At 44.4% G+C, this 20,345-nt stretch overlaps 1 protein-coding gene across 1 annotated transcript in view; it reads right to left on the bottom strand.

Annotated features, from left to right (window-relative positions):
- Window positions 1–11,159: 11,159 nt before the first annotated feature.
- Window positions 11,160–20,345, bottom strand: part of LOC143276868 (uncharacterized) — a 30,144-nt gene continuing 20,958 nt past the window's right edge. Inside the window, exons 8-11 of the mRNA XM_076581525.1 lie at window positions 17,579–17,677; window positions 15,096–15,257; window positions 12,436–12,610; window positions 11,160–11,776 (exon numbers count right to left, since the gene is read on the bottom strand). Coding sequence (XP_076437640.1) covers window positions 11,160–11,776; window positions 12,436–12,610; window positions 15,096–15,257; window positions 17,579–17,677 — 1,053 coding nt within the window. The remainder of the gene's footprint in view (window positions 11,777–12,435; window positions 12,611–15,095; window positions 15,258–17,578; window positions 17,678–20,345) is intronic.

Raw genomic sequence — 20,345 nt, 5'->3', positions numbered from 1 at the left:
GCCTACATGGCAGGGTAAAAACGGTCACTCGTATACATATGAGTGAACGTGGGAATTGCCACCCACGAACGAAGAAGATCTATACTCTGTGAACAATCAGAAGTACATGGTGAGTATGTCTTCATACAGAACAAAAAAAAAAAAACAAACAAGGTACCATTGGCACTGCACTGTAGTGATATGCTCTCCTCGGGAACAGCCCGGATTTCACAAAGAGAAATCTGTAGTGACAAAAAACACAATACAATGCAGTACAATGCAATGCAATACAACAAACATCCATTTTCAACATGCATAAGGAAATTGCACACACATACACACACACCCATGCTTATTCACAAACACACACACACAAACACACACTCGCACACATATAAAAAAACACACGCACACACAGAAACTTGAATACTAAACAATACAGGCACCCCCCAAAAAAACAACAACAACAAACAAACAAAAAAAAAAAAACAAACAAAAAAAAACCCAAATGCCAGCCATCAAATCAATCACTATGATTTTTACTACTTTCAGTGTAAAAGAAGCAGAATGTAACAAACTGACAGGGTTTTTTTTCATTCTACAGCTTGTCTTGTACACAGACTCAAAATGACTGTACACAGACTCAAAATGATTGTACACAGACTCAAAATCTGTTGTCATGAATCACACTCGAGACTGAATAAAAATATCAAGACACCTGAAAATCTTGTGTCCAAAATGTGCTGTAAAAAAAAAATCTGCACATGCTTTGCACTTCACATTATCAATCACGATATACACTAATCAACTGTGAACAAATGACTGGCGCAATCGCTGAGTGGTTAAAACATTGGACTTTCATTTTGTGGGTCTAAGGTTTGAATCCTGGCCACATTGCCTGGTGGATAAAATAGGTGGAGATTTTTTTCCCACTCTCCCAGGACAACATACATGAAGACCTGTAAAGATCCTGTAATCCATGCCAGCGTTTGGTGGGCTATGGAAACATGACCATACTCAGCATGCACATCCCCAAAAACAGAGTACAGCTGTCAAGAGTGGAGTGATGGCTTAGAGCTAACGCGTCCGTCTAGGAAGCGAGAGAATCTGAGCGTGCTGGTTCGAATCACAGCTCAGCCACCAATATTTTCTCCCCCTCCACTAGACCTTGAGTGGTGGCCTGGACGCTAGTCATTCAGATGAGACAATAAACCGAGGTCCCGTGTGCAGCATGCACTTAGCGCACGTAAAAGAACCCACGGCAACAGAAGGGTTGTTCCCTGTAGAAATTCTGTAGAAAAATCCACTTCGATAGGAAAAACAAATAAAACTGCACGCAAGAAAAAACACAAAAAAATGGGTGGCGCTGTAGTGTAGCGACGCGCTCTCCCTGGGGAGAGCAGCCCGAATTTCACAGAGAGAAATCTGTTGTGATAAAAAGAAATACAAATACAAATACAAGATGGTGGGGTAAAAACAGTCATACACGAAATCCTCGCTCATACATACAACTGAGCATTGAAGTTGCAGCCAAACAATTCAAAAGACAAAGAAATAGAAGAAGAAGTGCGCTAATCAGCAATGAATATTCATAAACAAACACAGCATGTGTGTTCAAAACAATGATGACATTCATCAAAAGACAAAAGCTGTGTACACATCAGCAATGACCTACATAAATACAGACAGCACATGTGTAAAAATCAGCAACGATACATATCAATGAAGACAATAGGTGTGTACACATGAGCAATGACCTACGTAAATAATGACAGCACATGTGTAAAAATCAGCAACGATACATATCAATGAAGACAATAGGTGTGTACACATGAGCAATGACCTACATAAATACAGACAGCACATGTGTAAAAATCAGCAACGATATACATCAATGAAGACAATAGGTGTGTACACATGAGCAATGACCTACATAAATACAGACAGCACATGTGTAAAAATCATCAAAGACATACATCAGTGAAGACAACAGATGTGTACACATCAGCAATGACCTACATAAATACAGACAGCACATGTGCACAAATCAGCAATGACATACATCAATGAAGACAGTGCGTGTGTACAAATCAATACTGACATTGAACAATGACGCTAATCAATGAAGACAGTACCTGTGTACAAATCAACAGTGACACACATCAATACAAAGACAGAACCTGTGTACGAATCAATGACGACGTTCAGTGGTCATATGTTTGGTCAAACTGAAGGTTCGTTTGTCGGGACGCCAACAGATCGATACCCTGAATCAGTGCAGAGCTGCTACAGAGTTTTCTATCTACTGTCCTCTTTCCTATCAATCACATTTTGCAGCAACATCATTACAGAGAAAAAGAACAAGAAAGAAAAAAAGGATGTCAATATCAGAATGCATCTTTCACACAAGAATACCTCACACATTTTACAAACAACAATTATCATGAACATGAGTTTACGTAAAAATAGCAATAATACATTTACATTTTACAAACAATAAGTATCATAGACATATGTAAACGTAAAAACAACAACAACAATACCTTATACATTTTACAAACAATTATAATCATGGACAAGTGATAATGTAAAAATAACAATCATAATTGAAATGCGATTCTATTCATAGAAGCAACCTTGTCTACAAAACTACCACCTTTGGAAGAAGGCAGAAGAAGGGCACAATAGCGAAGTGGTCAAAGCACCAGAACTTTCAATCTGGAAGTGTGTTCGATCCTGGCATCCTTGTGGACTTACGGTGGAGGTTTTCCAGTCTCCAAGGCCAACAGATGTGCAGGCCTGTTAATGCTTCAACCCCCTGCCTGTGCATACACATGCAGAAGATCAAACTTGCACATTTAAGATCCATGTCAGCGTTCAATGCTTTACGGAAATACAATTATCATCAGCATGCCCACCCCTGAAACGGAGTACGGCTGCCTATATAGTTAAGTTAGAAAAGGTTTAAGGTTCCATAGCCTTTTCTGGACCATCGAGGCAGTGATTCAATATCCACTGTGTCTAGGGCATGGCGTAGGAAACTGGAGCCCAGTCCTTGCTGTCTGCTGTTTCAACCTTCCCCAGCTGAACAAAAGGGTGGCACTGGTCTGTGGCGATACGCTCTCACTGTGGAGAGCAGCCTGAATTTCACGCAGAGAAGTCTGTCGTGGCAAAATTATACAGTACAGTACAGTATAGTACAGTACAGTATCAGTATCAGTAGCTCAAGGAGGTGTCACTGCGTTCGGTCAAATCCATATACCCTACACCACATCTGCCAAGCAGATGCCTGACCAGCAGCGTAACCCAACTCGCTTATTCAGGCCTTAAGAAAAAAACAACAACAACAAAAAATACAGCATAGCACAATACAAATATGATACAATGTAATACAAAACAATACAATAGTTCTACAGCTGAGGGCCCAGGGCTGGCATGCATGAGTTTATTTAGCACTGAAAATTCCCCAAAGTCTTTGCTAATTCCACAGGAAAATTCTGATTGCTAAGCAAACTTAGCATTGCAAAGACTGCTTGCACAACCCAGACCCAAACTGATTGCTGAACCAAAATAAACAAAATGCAAGACTGCAGGCACACACAATATAAGTGAGTCTCTGGCATTGAACATTGTCATTTTTTCGCCAGAGAAAAAAATGAAATTTAAAAAAAGGCAACCAGAACATGAAATACATAATCATACCTAATGCACAAAAATTATATTCAAAGCAGCTTGACTCACATGAACATGATTTATTTTAACCCCACCCCACCCCCCAAAAAAAACAACAAAAAACCAAACAACAACCACATATAAAGAGGAGCTTCACTGCAGATGTCTGAAAAACAAAAACAACATATGAAGACCAACCCCCCCAAAAGAAGAAAAAACCCCCAGACAACCTGTACACACACACATACACACACACACACACACAAAGAGACACAGACACAGGCACACACAGTATTAGCATATAATTCCAACAACAACAAGCATTTCAATTCACATCAATAGTGTGAAAAGCCAGGCAGAAAATCACAAAAAGTGTGGATTTTTTTCAGCCTTCTTTCTCTACCTCCCACCCCCCTCTCTCGCTCACTCACACACACAGATACACACAGTATCCCAGTGCAATGATGCCGATGGACTGTATGCAATTAACATTCATTCTCTCTCTCTCTCTGTCTCTCTGTGTGTGAGAAAAAAAAAAGCGCCAAAGGAAAGAAGAGTGGAAATGTAAAAGCTGGGTAAACAGAAGCGGAATATCAGCTGCACAAGCGTCAGAGGTCCATTTTTATCATTGAATAAAACAGTGATCCACACAATGAGATTTTATCATCTTCCCTTCCGTCATGGGATATCGTCAGTAATCAACACGAACATCTTAACTCTTTCACTGCCAAGTTTCAGTGTGAAAAACGCTCCCGCCACGTGCCAAATACTTCAAGATACAAAGCTCTCAGTCACAGGCTTTGGTTCATGGCAAACCAACACAGTGGACTTTGTCACTTCAAACTGGGTCAGGGAGCAACGGTCAGAGATTGTTTTATTGGTGGGAAACTGGCTGCAGCTGTCAAGCACTGTTACAATGTGAAAAATGGTCCTTTTAACATGACTCCTCCATGTCGACTTAAGTCGCATATGGCGGTGAAAGAGTTGAAAAAAAAAGAAAAGAAAAAAAAGTTGGTCCCCAAGTAACAGCACTAACAATGCTTCTCCTGACAACAAAACTTTCCTGTTTAAATGGATCAGTCATGGCACATCACAGCAATGTACTGCAAGCACTATGTGTCAAGCTCAGTTTAACTCACTCAAGGTGAATAGTTTTCTCCCTTGCTTCCTCCTGCAGACGACCCATTTGTTAGCATTAGGGAAAAAATCACAAAAAAATACAAAACACAAAGCAACTGACTGAAACTCCCTGTACTTGACCCACTGACCCCTCTTTTAACGTCGTGTGTACGCCCACCCCCCTCCCTCTTTTCACAGCCCTCAGAAGCTGAGTCACTGTCAGTACCTTCTTGCTGGTAGCTTTCTTCACTGCAGATACTTTATTCAACATCTTCATCATCCTCATCGATGTTGAAAACTTCCGTTTGAAGCATTTCAATCACTTCAGCAGCAGTAAAAAGCCGCTGTCATGATCTAGTTTGCTCCAAAAATGTCCACTTGTATCGCCTGCGACGCCATTTTTGATAGATATGAAGATTAGCTTGTCATGTAGGGTATCCAAGGTCAACATCTGGCCAGCGAGTGTATAGTTACAGAACATCACAAAGAAACTTTCCATTTGACACGTTCACAATGCCCGGTGTAGCTGCGATTTTTATGCTACCCCATGAGGAAAATGTGGGAAAATTTTTAGTTGTCGAAACTGCTATAGCGTTCCGTTGTCTGGAACGCTACCTTACATCAGGAACGCTACCTTACATCAGGAACGCTATAGCGTTCCATCGTCCGGAGTGAGTTAAAAAACAACAACAACAGAAACAACAAACAGTCTCAACAACTTTAAGACTGACAATGAGCTGAACCCATTCTTCGGGCCCTGGTCAGCTGAGCCAGAAGACCACCAAGCTAGCTTCCACAGTCTTGTGAGTCGAAATACTCGAACCACCGACACCCAACATAAAAACTGGTATTTTTGCCACTCAATCACTGACACCCAACATAAAAATTGGCAATTCTGTCATCCATCTTAATGTACTGCCATTCAATTGGTGTCAGTGCAGTGTCAGATAGACTGTCCATTTCTCTCACTTTCTCCCACTTTCCTGGAATTTATTTACTCATTTATTTATCTTTGTTGCTTACAGTTCAGACATACACACTTGGCAATATCAGGGCTGAGAACACTGTCAAAATTGATCCCAAAGAAACTGAAAAAGATATTAGAAAAACAGCTGCTGAATACACCATCAATGTTGATCCCGTAGAACCTGATAAACAAAAACAACATCACAAACAAAACTGTCGAAAAACACTGTCAATATTGTTCCCATACAACCTGATAAAAAACAAACACAACAACAACAACAATCCAGGCACATGTACAATCACATTCATGGACATGAATGAAGGATACACATCAGACGTTAACAATTCTGTCAGCTTTTCGGATTAAAATCAACAACCTAAACATAAAGATAATCATACATAATGAAGAGAATCATATATACATAAATATACATTTATATAAGAGAGAGAGAGAGACACACACACACACACACACAGAGAGAGAGAGAGAGAGATACACAGTAACAGGTTTACCAAACCATAAAAAAATGCTGACAACTCACTTATACCAGGTGGAAAAAAGAATGCAACACAGTAAAAATGCCTGATTCTCAGGTCCAAAAACAAAAGAAAACAAAAAAACAAACAAACAAAACACACATACATACACAAATATATATATATATATATATATATATATATATATATCAAGCTTTTCTGGTTAAAAAACAACAGAAATATAGGTGAACAGGCTGGCAAGGCAGAAAATAAGTATGAAAAGAAGAGAGAGAGACAGAGGGAAAGAGAGAGGGAGAAAGAGAGAGATGGGAGAGAGAAAGAGAAAGAGACAAAAAGAGAGAAACAAAGACAGAAAGAGAGAGAGAGACACACACACACACACACACACAGAAAGACAGAGACAGACAGATAAGGAGAAAGAGAGAGAGAGAGGGAGAGAGAGGAAAAGGCCAGAAACAAAGACAGCGATAGAAAAGGGGAAATTTCTAGCACAGAATTCCCAGGTGTGGGACAATTTTCACACTGAAAAAGCACCTGGTGTTCCATGATGGGGTGGTAGCAAGGGGGGTAAGGAAGACAAATGGGGGGTGGGGGTGGGTGTGGGGGTGTGGAGGGGTTGGAGGAGAGAGAGGGGGGCTGATGGAGCAGCATCTAAGCATGTCATTCTAAAATCTGATTAGCATACACACTTGTACTCCTCCGCTGCTGTGAAAACATTTCATCATTTTTATCAGCCAGTCCATGGCAAACACAACCAGACAAAAAAAATCACTCAGATTAAAGCACCAGTTCTAGGGTTACTATTTGTAATCACACACACACACACAAAAAAAAAGAAAAAAAAAGGAAAAATAAAAAATGAAGAAGCTGATTTTCAAGCTCCAAAATCATCACCAAACATTTTACGCAAGTCATAAAAGACCATCATAAAAAAACACACAAAAAGAACAAGAGCTTTCCATTCCATAAATGATGATTAAACAAACATCATTTATCTACACACAAACTGATAGTAAAAAAAAACAATCACAAACCTTCATGAATGGTTGTACTTAACGAAAAGCGAATAAACAAACAAAACAAAACAAAAAAAAGGACATCTGCCAGGCAAACCACAACCATTTTCACCACACCTGTCATGAAGAATCAAGTGCAACACCTGCGCCCAAAACAAAGGGAAATCACTGCCATCTCCAACCTGTGCAACAATCTGTGTTACACATTCTTCCTCCGTTCCACTGCTAATGTATTACAAGTCGCTATTAAAGAAAAACAGAAAGAAAAAAAAACAGTGCTAAGAATTGAGCAAAAAGGTCAGATTTCATAAGTGTTTCCCTCCGCTTTGATGACTTGAGCTTTTAGCTTAGAATTGATCAAAACAGGATCGATTTATTAACTGTTTCCTTCCGCTTTGACGACTCGAGCTTTTAGCTTAGAATTTATCAAAGCAGGACAGATTTTTTTAAAGTGTTTCCCTCTGCTTTGACAACTAGAGCTTTTAGCTTAGAATTGATCAAAACAGGATTGATTTATTAACTGTTTCCTTCCGCTTTGACAACTAGAGCTTTTAGCTTGGAATTTATCAAAACAGGATTGATTTATTAACTGTTTCCTTCCGCTTTGACGACTGGAGCTTTCAGCTTAGAATTGATCAAAACAGGATTGATTTATTAACTGTTTCCTTCTGCTTTGACAACTAGAGCTTTTAGCTTGGAATTTATCAAAACAGGATTGATTTATTAACTGTTTCCTTCCGCTTTGACGACTGGAGCTTTCAGCTTAGAATTGATCAAAACAGGATTGATTTATTAACTATTTCCTTCAGCTTTGATGACGAGAGCTTTTAGCTTAGAAATGATCAAAACAGGATTAACTTCTCAAATGTTTCCTTCCACTTTGACGACTTGAGCTTCTTTCACAATGATTGCTGCTTCCCGGATCTTCCCCTCATGTGGGAGCACTGTTCGTTCAAGTGGAGTGGTGGCCAAGTGGTCACACGTTTGCCTAGGAAGGGAGAGAACCTGAGTGCATGGGATCGAATCCCACACTCGTTAGCATCTTCTCCCCTTTCACTAGACCTTGAGTGGTGGTCTGGATGCCAGCTATTTGAATCAGACGATAAACCAAGGTCCTGTTTGTAGCATGAATTTAGTGAACCTGAAAGAACCCACAGCAACGAAAGGGTCATCCCTGGCAAAATTGTGTAGAAAAATTCATTTCATTCTGATAGGCAAATACACAAAAGAAAAAAGAACAGAAAAAAAAAGGGGTGGTGCTGCACTATCGCGATGTGTTTTCCCTGTTGAGAGCAGCCCAAATTTCACTCAGAGAAAATCAATCATGATAAAGAGTAATACAACAGACAATAGAATATAAATACAATACAACAAAGTGGACACCAGCATGCCGCAATACATAGGAGTCACTTCCTCACAGTATCAAGCCAAAACTCAAACTCAGGAGAAAGCGGGGTGTACCCCGGCACTGAAATGCTGGTCTCTGACAAACGATAAGCCTCTAGTCTGGCAGATTAAAAGCATACGTTGAATAAATGAATGAATGACTACCTTTGATTTTCTGGGCGGAACAGATTTAGCATACATGCTTTTTTTTTCTCGTCCAGCAATCAAAAACAAATCCCCCCAAAAGAAAAGAAAAAAAAAAAAAAAAATCAGAAGAAGGAAGATGAGATGTGAACCAAGAAAAGAAATTTCAAATGCAAAAAACCCAAAACATTAAAGACGAAGAATGGAAAATGAAGAGAGAGACAGACAGACAGATAGACGGAGACAGACACACAGAGACAGTCAGACAGACAGAAAGACAGAGAATTGTTCCCATATCTACACATTCCTGTGCACTGGCACAAAACCAGACCTAACTAACCAGTCTGTTGCATGTCATAAAAACCAGCATCAGTTTGAAAACCAATCTTTTACCATACTGATGCATAACCACCAACCTCGCAGACCAGTCTGTCACAAAGACACAAAGCCAGCCTTGAAAGACTATGTGCTAGTCTTTTTCTTATACTCACACAAAACGAACCAAGTGCGCGAGAACTTGTCTATGAAATCATCGAACGGTTATAGGTCCCACAGCCTTGTACGACCACTGCGGCAGTGAATTCACATCCGCTGTGTCCAGGGCTCGCCATAGGAAGGTGGGGCCCAATCCTCTTCTTTAACCGTTTTTAACTCACTCCGGATGAATAGTTCTCTCCCTTGCTTTTCCCGACAGACAACCCATTTGTTAGGGTTAGGGAAAAAATCGCAAAAAATACAAAACACAAAGTAACTGAATGAAACTCACTATACTTGACCCACTGACCCCTCTCCTCATCTCGTGTGATGCCCGATATGTATGCAGATTAGCTTGTCGTGTGGGGTCCTGAACTTGCTGGCTCGCTGTGGAGGGTGTTGTTACAAAATCTCATGAAGAAACTTTCCATTTGACCCCTGACACGTTCGCAATGCCCAGCGTAGCTGCGATTGTTATGCTACCCCATGAGAAAAATGTGGAAAATTTTTTAATTGTCGAAACCGCTATAGCATTCCATCGTCCGGAACGCTACTTTACGTCAGGAACGCTATAGCGTTCCATCATCCGGAGTGAGTTAACCTTCCCCAACCGAAATCAGGTACCTGTTTGCACCTGGGTGGAGTGAGGAAATACAACTCACTTTGTGAGAGAGGGGGAGAGGGGGTGTGGGGGGTGGGGGGGGGGGGGGGGGGAGAAGGAGTTGGGGGGAGAAAGAGAAAGTGGTCATGAGTGGTTTATGTAATTTGTGACTTTTTTTTCTGTGTAAAGCGCCCTGAACTCTTTAACTTGTTCACCGCCAAGTTTCTGTGTGAAAAAAAGCTCCCCAGCGCCAAATCTTTGAAGATACGATGCTCTCAGTTGCAACTTTCGGTTTATGACGAAACAACACAATGGACTTTGAAATCGGTCAGGGGGTTAAGGGTAAGTCATTGTTCTATTGGCGGGAAACTGGCTGCAGCTGTCAAGCTTTGTTACAGTGTGAAAAATGGTCTTATCAATATGACCCTTTGATGTCAACTAAAGTCGCCGATGGTGGTGAAAGAGTTAAAGAGAAAGGGCGCTACACTAATGTATAATGCTATCATCTTTATCATTATCATTGCTATTATTATTCATAGTAGTAGTAGTAGTATCATTGTTATCTGTAGTAGTAGTAGTCATATTAAATTGCAGAAAGGTGCCTTTCCCAAGGATACAACACCATGCAAAAACGGGTATTCGAACCCAAATAACTGGTGAACACTGGATCAGAAATCCATAACCTGACCCATTCGGCTACAGTGGTGGTGATATCACTGGAAAGACTGAAAACTGGACTTTGTGAGGGTATTTGCCTCTCTTATTATATCTTTTTTTTATACAACTTTTTTTCTCATAATGATAATGGGTGGTGTAGACAGACAACTTTTTTTATATCTTTTTTTTGTGTGTGGCATTTTCCGAACACTGTAATGCAGTGAACATCTCCATTGGGCATTTGCAGGAAACTTGCATGAGAAATTATTTTCCTGTGAATGCCGTCATCTGAGTGAAGTTATGTTTTACTGATGGCATATTACCCTCCCAAAATGTTTGACACTTTTAAGTTCCCTGCCCTTTGCATGTACACTTTATCGTCAAAGTTTGACAGACTTAGCAACCACAGCTTCACTCGGTTTCCCTTACTTTCTTTGTTCTCTCTTCGTCCGGCAAGGACCATATATATAGCTAAATTTTCTTTTCCTTCTTTGAAATGATCGCCAATGTGTTTCACTTTCCTTCCCACAGTTCATTTCACATCAACTTAAAAAAAACAACAACAAAAAACATCGTATGGATCAGTCATCAACATTCATCGCTGTTCTTACTGCAGCACTGACAAATTCATCAGTCGATGACGACCATCATAGATTGGTTTCCACTTTCCCTGGATCGGCACTGACGTTTCCGTTGACCACTTTTGTCTGTGCGACGCAGCTCTTCTCCTCTTCCTCGACAACGGCAGACTCCGCCGAAGCACAGAGGTCGCCTTCCCCCGCTTTGGGGGTGTTCTGGGAAACGGAGAGGGCCTCGATGGTGGCGGACACACCGTCAACTGACACACCATGAAGACTGCTCTCGCTCACCGACACGCCGTTCGAGTCACTCCCCTCCCCACAAGGCTCACCCTGTTCACCCTCCCCTGCGTCGTCGACGGAAGAGGCGCCTGTGGATTCGCTCCCCTGGGTTGCTTCCCTTGAGCTCAGAGTGGCCTCCCGGGAGGAGGTGGCAGCTGCTGCGGAAGTGGTGGAAGACGTCTGCTCAAGGGCGGACGATTCTCCCGAGGAGGAGGAGTAGGAGGATTCGGCGGCAGGGAGGTCGGGGGCCCCTTCCGGGCGCAGTAGTCCCCCCTGCAGGGTCCTGGAGGCTTCGTCGATGCGGCGGTTCAGGCGGTCCTGGAAGGCTCGCAGCAGCTGGATGTTGGGGTCATTGGTGTCGGCCCCCAGGCTGTCACTGGCCAGCTCTACGTGGGGGGCTGAACCTGGGCATGGCAGCAACAACACAGGGTTAGTTCATGTCATGAAGGAGGAGTACAACACAGGCTTAGTTTACGTCAGAAGGAGGAGGAGGAGGAGGAAGGAGGAAGGAGGAGGGGGAGAAGAAGAAGGGAAGGAGGGGGAGGTGGAGAAGGAGGAGAAGGTGGAGGAGAAGGAGAACAAGGAGGAGAAGGAGTAGGAGGTGGAGGAGGAATGAGGGGGGTGGGAGGAGGAGGAAGAAGGAGGAGGAGAGGAGGAGGGGGAGGGAGGAGGAGGAAGAGGGAGGAGAAGGGAGGAAGAGGAGGAGGAGAAGGAGGAGGAAGAGGAGAAGGGGGATTAGGAGGAGAAAGGGAAGAAGAAAGAGGAGGAGAAGGAGGAGGAGGAGGAGAAGAAGAAGCAGAAGAAGAAGAAGACGAAGACAGTACAAGGAGTAGAAGAATGAAGAAAAGGAGCAGGAGAAGGAGGAAAAGGGGCAGACAAATGAAGACGAAAAAGAAAAAGTAGACGGAGTAGAAGAAGGAGACAGAGAAAGACAAAGAAGAAGAACAACAAGGAGTAGAAGAAGAAACAGCAGCAGAAGAAGAAAACGAAAGAAAGACAGACAAAGAAAGAACACAAGTCACGACACCTGCAGCGAGGGCAGTGGGCGACAGCTGTCACTCACCGGGGGACCAACCTGGGGAGGTGGGGCCGGAGGCGGAGCCAGCGCTCGTCCTCTGCTTGACGCCCAGTCGGATGTTGCGCTTGCGCTCCTCGGAGGTTGCTATGGCGAGGGGGGGCATGGTGCTGGGGACGAACGCACTGGCCGAGGCACTGCTCTTGGTCTGGGCCGTGATTTTCTGACAGAGAACGCAGAGAGAGACATGAGACACATACACCGATATTGTGTTGTGTTGTGTTGTGTTGTGTTGCCTTGTGTTGTGTTGTGTTGTGTTGTGTTGCCTTGTGTTGTGTTGTCTTGTGTTTTGCCTTGTGTTGTGTTGTGTTGTGTTGTGTTGTCTTGTGTTCTGTTGCCTTGTGTTCTGTTGTCTCGTTTTGTGTTGTGTTGTGTTGTGTTGTGTTGTGTTGTCTTGTGTTGTGTTGTCTTGCCTTGTGTTGTGTTGTCTTGTGTTGTGTTGTCTTGTGTTCTGTTGCCTTGTGTTGTGTTGTCTTGTGTTCTGCTAACTTTTATTCACATATCTGTTTAATCATTTATTCATTAATTTAACAATGTATTCATTTATTTGTTTATGGGTTTTGTCGTGTTTTTTTTCTTCCCTGAAGGCCTGACTAAGCGCGCTGGGTTACTCTGCAGGTCAGGCACCTGCTTAGCAGATGTGGTGTAGCATTTATGGATTTGTCCGAACGCAGTGATGCATCCTTGAGTGACTGAACTAACTAAACTGAACAGTACTGTGTTGTGTTGTGTTGTGTTGTTCTGTGCTGTGCTGTGTTGAGTTGAGTTGAGCTGAGCTGAGTTGAATTGAGTTGAGCTGAGTTTTGTTGTTATGTGCTGTGCTGTGCTGAGTTAAGCTGTGCTGTGCGATGTTGATGCTGTTGAGTTGAGCTGAGCTGCGCTATGCTGTGTTGTGTTGTACTGTGTTGAGCTGACTGTAGAGTCGTATCATGTTGTATCTTGTTGTATTGTATTACTCTCTGTCACAGCAGATCTCTCTGTGGGAAATTTGGACTTCTCACCATGGAAAGAGTGGTCTGAAAGTCTGTTTTCCTATCAATGCAGCTTTGTCTACAGAATTTCCCCAGTGGCAACCGTTCTGTTGCCATGGGTTATTTTACGTACGCTAAGTGCATGCTACACATAGGACCTTGCTTCATCGTCTCATTCAAATAACTACTGGCGTCCAGACCACCACTAAAGGTCTAGTGGGAAGGGAGGCAACACTGCAGAGAGTGAGATCCGAACCCATGTGCTCAGATTCTCTCCCTTGGAGGACACCTTACCTCAAGGATACCACTCCAGTTTCAGTTTCTCAAGGTGTCACTGCGTTCGGATGAATCCATATACTCTACACCACACCTGTTAGGCAGATGCCTGACCAGCAGCATAACTCAACATGCTGTGTCAGGCCTTGATTGCATGCATATTATATCTGTGTACTAATCAGAGGGGAATTCTACTACAGACTTTGCCAGAGGACAACAATTTTATTGCCGTGGGTTCTTTTTCAGTGTGCAATGCGCTTGCTGCATTCAGTACCGTGGCTTATGGTCTCATCTGAATGGCTAGTCACTCAGTCTGATTTTCCAGTCAATCTTGGGAGAAAGGTCAAGAGCGGGATTCATACTCAGACTCTCCACTGAAGGACCAACACCCAGCCCCTCCCTCTGCTGTCCACCATTTATTTGTTTGCCACTAATTCTCATGGATAGAGGCATCACAGTCCACCACCACCACACCCTCATTCACCAACCCTTCCCCCCATCCCCACCCACCCCCTCCACCAACCCTTCCCCCCACCCCCACCCACCCACACCACTCCCCCTCCACCAACCCTTCCCCCCACCCCCACCCACCCACACCACTCCCCCTCCACCAACCCTTCCCCCCACCCCCACCCACCCACACCACTCACCCTCCACCAACCCTTCCCCCCACCCCCACCCATCCACCTCCACCACTCCCCCTTCACCAACCCTTCCCCCCACCCCCACCCACCCACCTCCACCACTCCCCCTCCACCAACCCTTCCCCCCACCCCCACCCCCCCCCACACACACCACTCCCCCTCCACCAACCATTCCCCCCACCCCCACCCACCCCCTACACCACTCCCCCTCCACCAACCCTTCCCCCCACCCACCCCCACCACTCCCCCTCCACCGATGCTTCCCCCCACCCCCACCACTCCCCCTCCACCAACCCTTCCCCCCACCCCCACCACTCCCCCTCCACCACTCCCCCTCCACCAACCCTTCCCCCACCCCCACCACTCCCCCTCCACCAACCCTTCCCCCCACCCCCACCCACCCACGTCCACCACTCCTCCTCCACCAACCCTTCCCCCCACCCCCACCCACCCACCTCCACCACTCCCCCTCCACCAACCCTTCCCCCCACCCCCACCACTCCCCCTCCACCAACCCTTCCCCCCACCCCCACCACTCCCCCTCCACCACTCCCCCCTCCACCAACCCTTCCCCCCACCCCCACCCACCCACACCACTCCCCCTCCACCAACCCTTCCCCCCACCCCCACCACTCCCCCTCCACCAACGCTTCCCCCCACCCCCACCACTCCCCCTCCACCAACGCTTCCCCTCCCATGCCACCCCCCCCGCCCCTCCCCTCCTGCCCCATCCCCTTCCCACCACCAGCTCCATTACCTCAATGGCCAGGGCCGTGTCCAGCGCGGTCTGCGCGTTGAAGGACTGGGAGGAGGAGATGGAGGAGCGTTCAGCAGCCAGCCCGGCCTGGTCGTTGATGCAGTTCAGCAGGTACTCCCTCGTCCCGTCCGCCTTGGCCCGGTCCGCAGCCGTCTCCCCTCTCTGTGCGTCGTGTTGGATTAAAGTATGTGTGTGTGGTGTTTGTGGTTGTGGTTGTAGTGTGTGTGTGTGTGTGTGTGTGTGTGTGTGTGTGTGTGTGTGTATGTGTGTGTGTGTGTGTGTGTGTGTATGTGCAGGGTTCGTCATTAACATTTTTTCACATGAGCGCCTGCGCTCTAGTTTCAGAATTTTGATGAGCGCAAACTGAAAACTAAGAGCGCACACTAAAAACCGTCAGCCTTCCTTTTTGGGATCAAATATTTCAGCATTTTGATTTTGCACGGCCGCGAAATCGATCGTGCGCTCCACTTTTCTACTCTTCAAGTCTGAAGAGCGCTCTTTTGCATAGCCTCCCCTGATTCACTATGCCTACTTCCGGTTGAACTAACAAAACGTAAACAGACGGCTTTCAAACTTCGGTAAATGCAAAACGATCGCGCTTTTGACTCTTGTATGTGATGGACAATGGAATAACAATTTAGATACAGTAGTGTATGCTTATGTCTTTTCAAAATCAAGAGCGCAAGCGCTCTGAGTCAAGGAATTTTCCAGAGCGCAATTTGTTTTTTCAGAGCGTTCCGCTCAGCGCTCCCGTTAGTGACGAACCCTGATGTGTGTGTGTCTGTGTGTGTGTGTGTGTGTGTGTGTGTGTGTGTGTGTGTGTGTGTGTGTGTATGTGTTGTGTTGTGTTGTGTTGTGTTGTGTTGTTGTGGACGGGCGCAACAGTCGAGTGGTTAAAGCGTTGGACTGTCAATCTGAGGGTCCCGGGTTCGAATCACGGTGATGGCGCCTGGTGGGTAAAGGGTGGAGATTTTTATGATCTCCCAGGTCAACATATGTGCAGACCAGCTAGTGCCTGAACCCCCTTCGTGTGTATATGCAAGCAGAAGATCAAATACGCACGTTAAAGATCCTGTAATCCATGTCAGCGTTCGGTGGGTTATGGAAACAAGAACATACCCAGCATGCACACCCCCGAAAACGGAGTATGGCTGCCTACATGGCGGGGGTAAAAACGGTCATACACGTAAAAGCCCACTCGTGTGCATACGAGTGAACGTGGGAGTTGCAGCCCACGAACGCAGAAGAAGAAGAAGAAGTGTTGTTGTGTTGTGTTGTGTTGTGTTGTGTTGCGTTGCGTTGCGTTGTGGTGTGCTCGGTCCGCTGCGGTCTCGCCTCTCTGTGCGTTGTGTCAAATCAAACTGTGTTTGGTGTTTGTGGCGTGTTGTGTTGTGTTCTGGTATGTTGTGTTGTGTTGTGTTCTGGTATGTTGTGATGTGATGTGTTGTGTTGCGGTGCATTGTGTCGTGTTGTGTTGTGGTGTGGTGTGCTACGTGTTGCATTGTGTTATATTGTTGTGTTGTGCTGTGTTGCACTGCACTGTGTTGCGTTGTATTCTATTGTTGCGTTTTACTGATGTGCTGTTATGTCGTGTTATGTTACATTGTGCTGTGCTGTGTTGTGTCGTGTTGAGTTGCGTTACATTGTGAAGCATTGTGTTATGATCGTCTTTGTTGCATTGTGCTGTGGTGTGTTGCATTGTGTTGTATTGCACTGTACTGCCTGACACTGCATCGCTATGGATCACTCTTTCTCACAACAGATTTCTGTGTGTGAAAATCAGGCTGCTCTCTTATGATGTGTGACATTGTATCATCTAGTTCTGTACTGTATTTCTCCGTATTGCATAGCATTGCTCTGTATTGTATTACTCTTTCTCACAAAAGATTTCTCTGTGTGAAATTAAAGCTGCTTTCTTGTATTGCATTGCATTGCATTGCATTGCACTGTATTGTAATGAACTGTACTGCATTGCATTGCATGACTTATTTCTCACAAGATTTCTCATTGTGAAATTTAGGCTACTCTCTTGTGTTGTATAGTACTGCATTGCATTGTACTGTATCATATTTGTAATTGTGTGTGTGTGTGTGTGTGTGTGTGTGTGTGTGTGTGTGTGTGTGTGTGTGTATGAGACACAGAGGGAGACAGAGAGAGAGAGAGACAGTGTGTGTGTGTGTGTGTGTGTGTGTGTGTGTGTGTGTGTGTGTGTGTAGTGTGCATATGCGTGCATGCATGAGTGTGCATGCGTGAGAGACAGACAAAGAAAGACAGAGAGAGAGACAGAGAGAGAGACACAGAGAGAGAGAGAGACAGACAGACAGCGACACACACACACACACACACAGAAAGAGAGACAGAGAGAAAGCGAAAGACACAGAGACAGACAGAGAGACAGACAGACAAAGACACAGAGAAAGAGAGAGAGACGGAGACACAGAGAGAGAGAAGACGACCTGGTCACCACAGGCGGCCTGACTCACCATGTTTTTCTTGCCAGCGTCAGCGCCAGACTCCACCAGCAGCCGAACTATGTCGTCATGACCTCGATCCGCCGCCCAGTGCAGAGCCGTCCACTTGTTCTGGGCAACACCGGGAAATAACGATAGCAGCGATAATAGTGATGATGACAATAATGATGATGACGCTACTACTACTTCTACTACTACTACTCTTGTTAATATTTTAAGTGAAAATTGCTGTCATCTCAGCCGTTTAATCATGTGTGTGTCTATGTGTGTGTGTGTTAGTGTGAGTGTTAGAGTGTAACGGTTGTAGTATTGATGGTATGTTACTTTGTGAGTTTTATGCATTGTGTTTTTATAATATTAATGATTCTGTTTTATGTTACTACTACTTCTTATATGCTTTCTTGTTTCGCTTTAGGTACTGGATTGTAAAGCACTTATAGCTTGCTTATGCTTGTATTACAGCGCTATATAAAAATAAATTATTATTATTATTATTATTACTACTACTAGTGACTAACTCACTCCAGATGATGGGCCCTGATCGAAGCCCTTCTGTTTTCAACTGTTTCAGACGAAGAAGCCCGATCGGGACTTTAGAAAGTTTTGAATTTTTGGAGTGGCACCTAATATGCATCATCACATTATAAGCTAAGAATATCTTAACTGACCTTTCCAGTCAATGAATGCAGAGGGTGTTGCTGTGCTCGCGAGAATGAGTTATTTTCTAGGTGACTGGTTCACGTGAACAGTGCGTTTCAACAATGGTGTTTGACGTAGTTTCTTCTCAGTCACAAGGCAGACATCAGAATTAGACGAAGGGACCCTGTTCAAGCTATATAACGTTCTGAATTTGGTCTCTTTCAAACTCTGTGTGCTTTCTTGGATTCGTTTACAATTAGTCATCAGTTGACGGACGCAATAGCCGAGTGGTTAAAGCGTTGGACTTTCAATCTGAGGGTCCTGGGTTCGAATCTCAGTAATGGCGCCTGGTGGGTAAAGGGTGGAGATTTTTCTGATCTCCCAGGTCAACTATGTGCAGACCTACTAGTGCCTGACCCCTCTTCGTGTGTATACGCAAGCAGAAGATCACACAAATACGCACGTTAAAGATGCTGTAATCCATGTCAGCGTTCGGTGGGTTATGGAAACAAGAACATACCCAGCATGCACTCTCCCGAAAACGGAGTATGGCTGCCTACATGGCGGAGTAAAAACGGTCATACACGTAAAAGCCTACTCGTGTACATACGAGTGAACGTGGGAGTTGCAGCCCATGAACGCAGAAGAGGAAGAAGAAGAAGTCATCAGTGTGTGCAAATTTCAAACCAAAAATACGGATTATTTCATCTTCTCACTGGATGATACCATAAGATGGGAGAAAGTTTTACACTTTGTCCCCAACTAATTCTTTGTGTTACTGATCTGTTTGGAAGTTTTCAGTTCATGAATTCTAACATTTGTTTTTTGGTGATGTCATTTCTTACTCATACTAATTGGTAATACGAAGTGTGTTAAGAAGAAGAAGAAGATTACAATTATCATCGTTATTATCATTATTGTTAATAACAATATTTAATAACAGTAACAACAACAGTAATAATAATAATAATAATAATAATAATAATAACCATCTTCTTCTTCTTCGTTCATGGGCTGCATCTCCCACGTTCACTCATATATACATGAGTGAGCTTTTATGTGCATGACCGTTTTTACCCCGCCATGTTGGCAGCCATACTACGTTTTCAAGGGCGTGCATGCTGGGAATGTTCTTGTTTCCATAATCCACCGAAGGCTGACATGGATTACATGATCTTTAACGTGCGCATTTGATCTTCTGCTTGCGTAATAATCAAAATTATCATATTGCACCTAACAGAGTAAATTTTTCCTCCAAAGAGCTTTTACCATACAACAGATCTAATAACAACACAATATGTTGCACCGTCTGTCAAAACAAGCCAGTCAGCAAGCCCAACAGAGTGAGCAGCAGTGTTATTTGTATTTGTATTTCTTTTTATCACAAGAGATTTCTCTGTGTGAAATTCGGGCTACTCTCCTCAGGGAGAGCGCGTCACGACACTACAGCGCCACCCATTTAAAAAAAAAATTTTTCCTGCGTGCAGTTTTATTTGTTTTTCCTACTGAAGTGGATTTTTTGACAGAATTTTGCTAGGAATAACCCTTTTGTTGTCGTGGGTTCTTTTACATGCGCTAAGTGCATGCTGCCCAGGTGGTCAGTCAGATCAACGTCATCTTCACAGAGAAAGGGGTGTCCATAGGATTATAGAACAGAACAGAATAGAGCAGAACCCCTCTTCCAACCTCCTAGACACACAACACCCCCTTCTCCCTCTGCCCCTCCACACACACAGCACCCCCCTCACTCACACCCACTGCTCCCCCCCCCATACACACATCCCCCTTTCCCCACCCCTCCACACACACAACAACCCTACTCCATCAACATCACTCACCTACCTCCTCCAGACAACTAACACCCTACCCAACACAAACAGACAACCTACTCCCACCCAACACACAACACCCCTCCTCCCTCCACACAACACACCCTACCTCCTCACCACAACCCTACCTCCCACAACACAACCCCTACCTCCCTCCACACACACAACACACCCTACCTCCCTCAACACAAACACCCTACCTCCTCAACACACACAACACACCCTACCTCCCACACACACACAACACACCCTACCTCCTCCACCACACAACACACCCTACCTCCCTCCACACACAACACACCCTACCTCCC

This window comes from Babylonia areolata, chromosome 33 (assembly GCF_041734735.1).
Source record: "Babylonia areolata isolate BAREFJ2019XMU chromosome 33, ASM4173473v1, whole genome shotgun sequence".
In the NCBI taxonomy this organism is placed as follows: Eukaryota; Metazoa; Mollusca; class Gastropoda; order Neogastropoda; family Buccinidae; genus Babylonia; species Babylonia areolata.
This window is presented reverse-complemented; position numbering and strand designations above follow the sequence as displayed.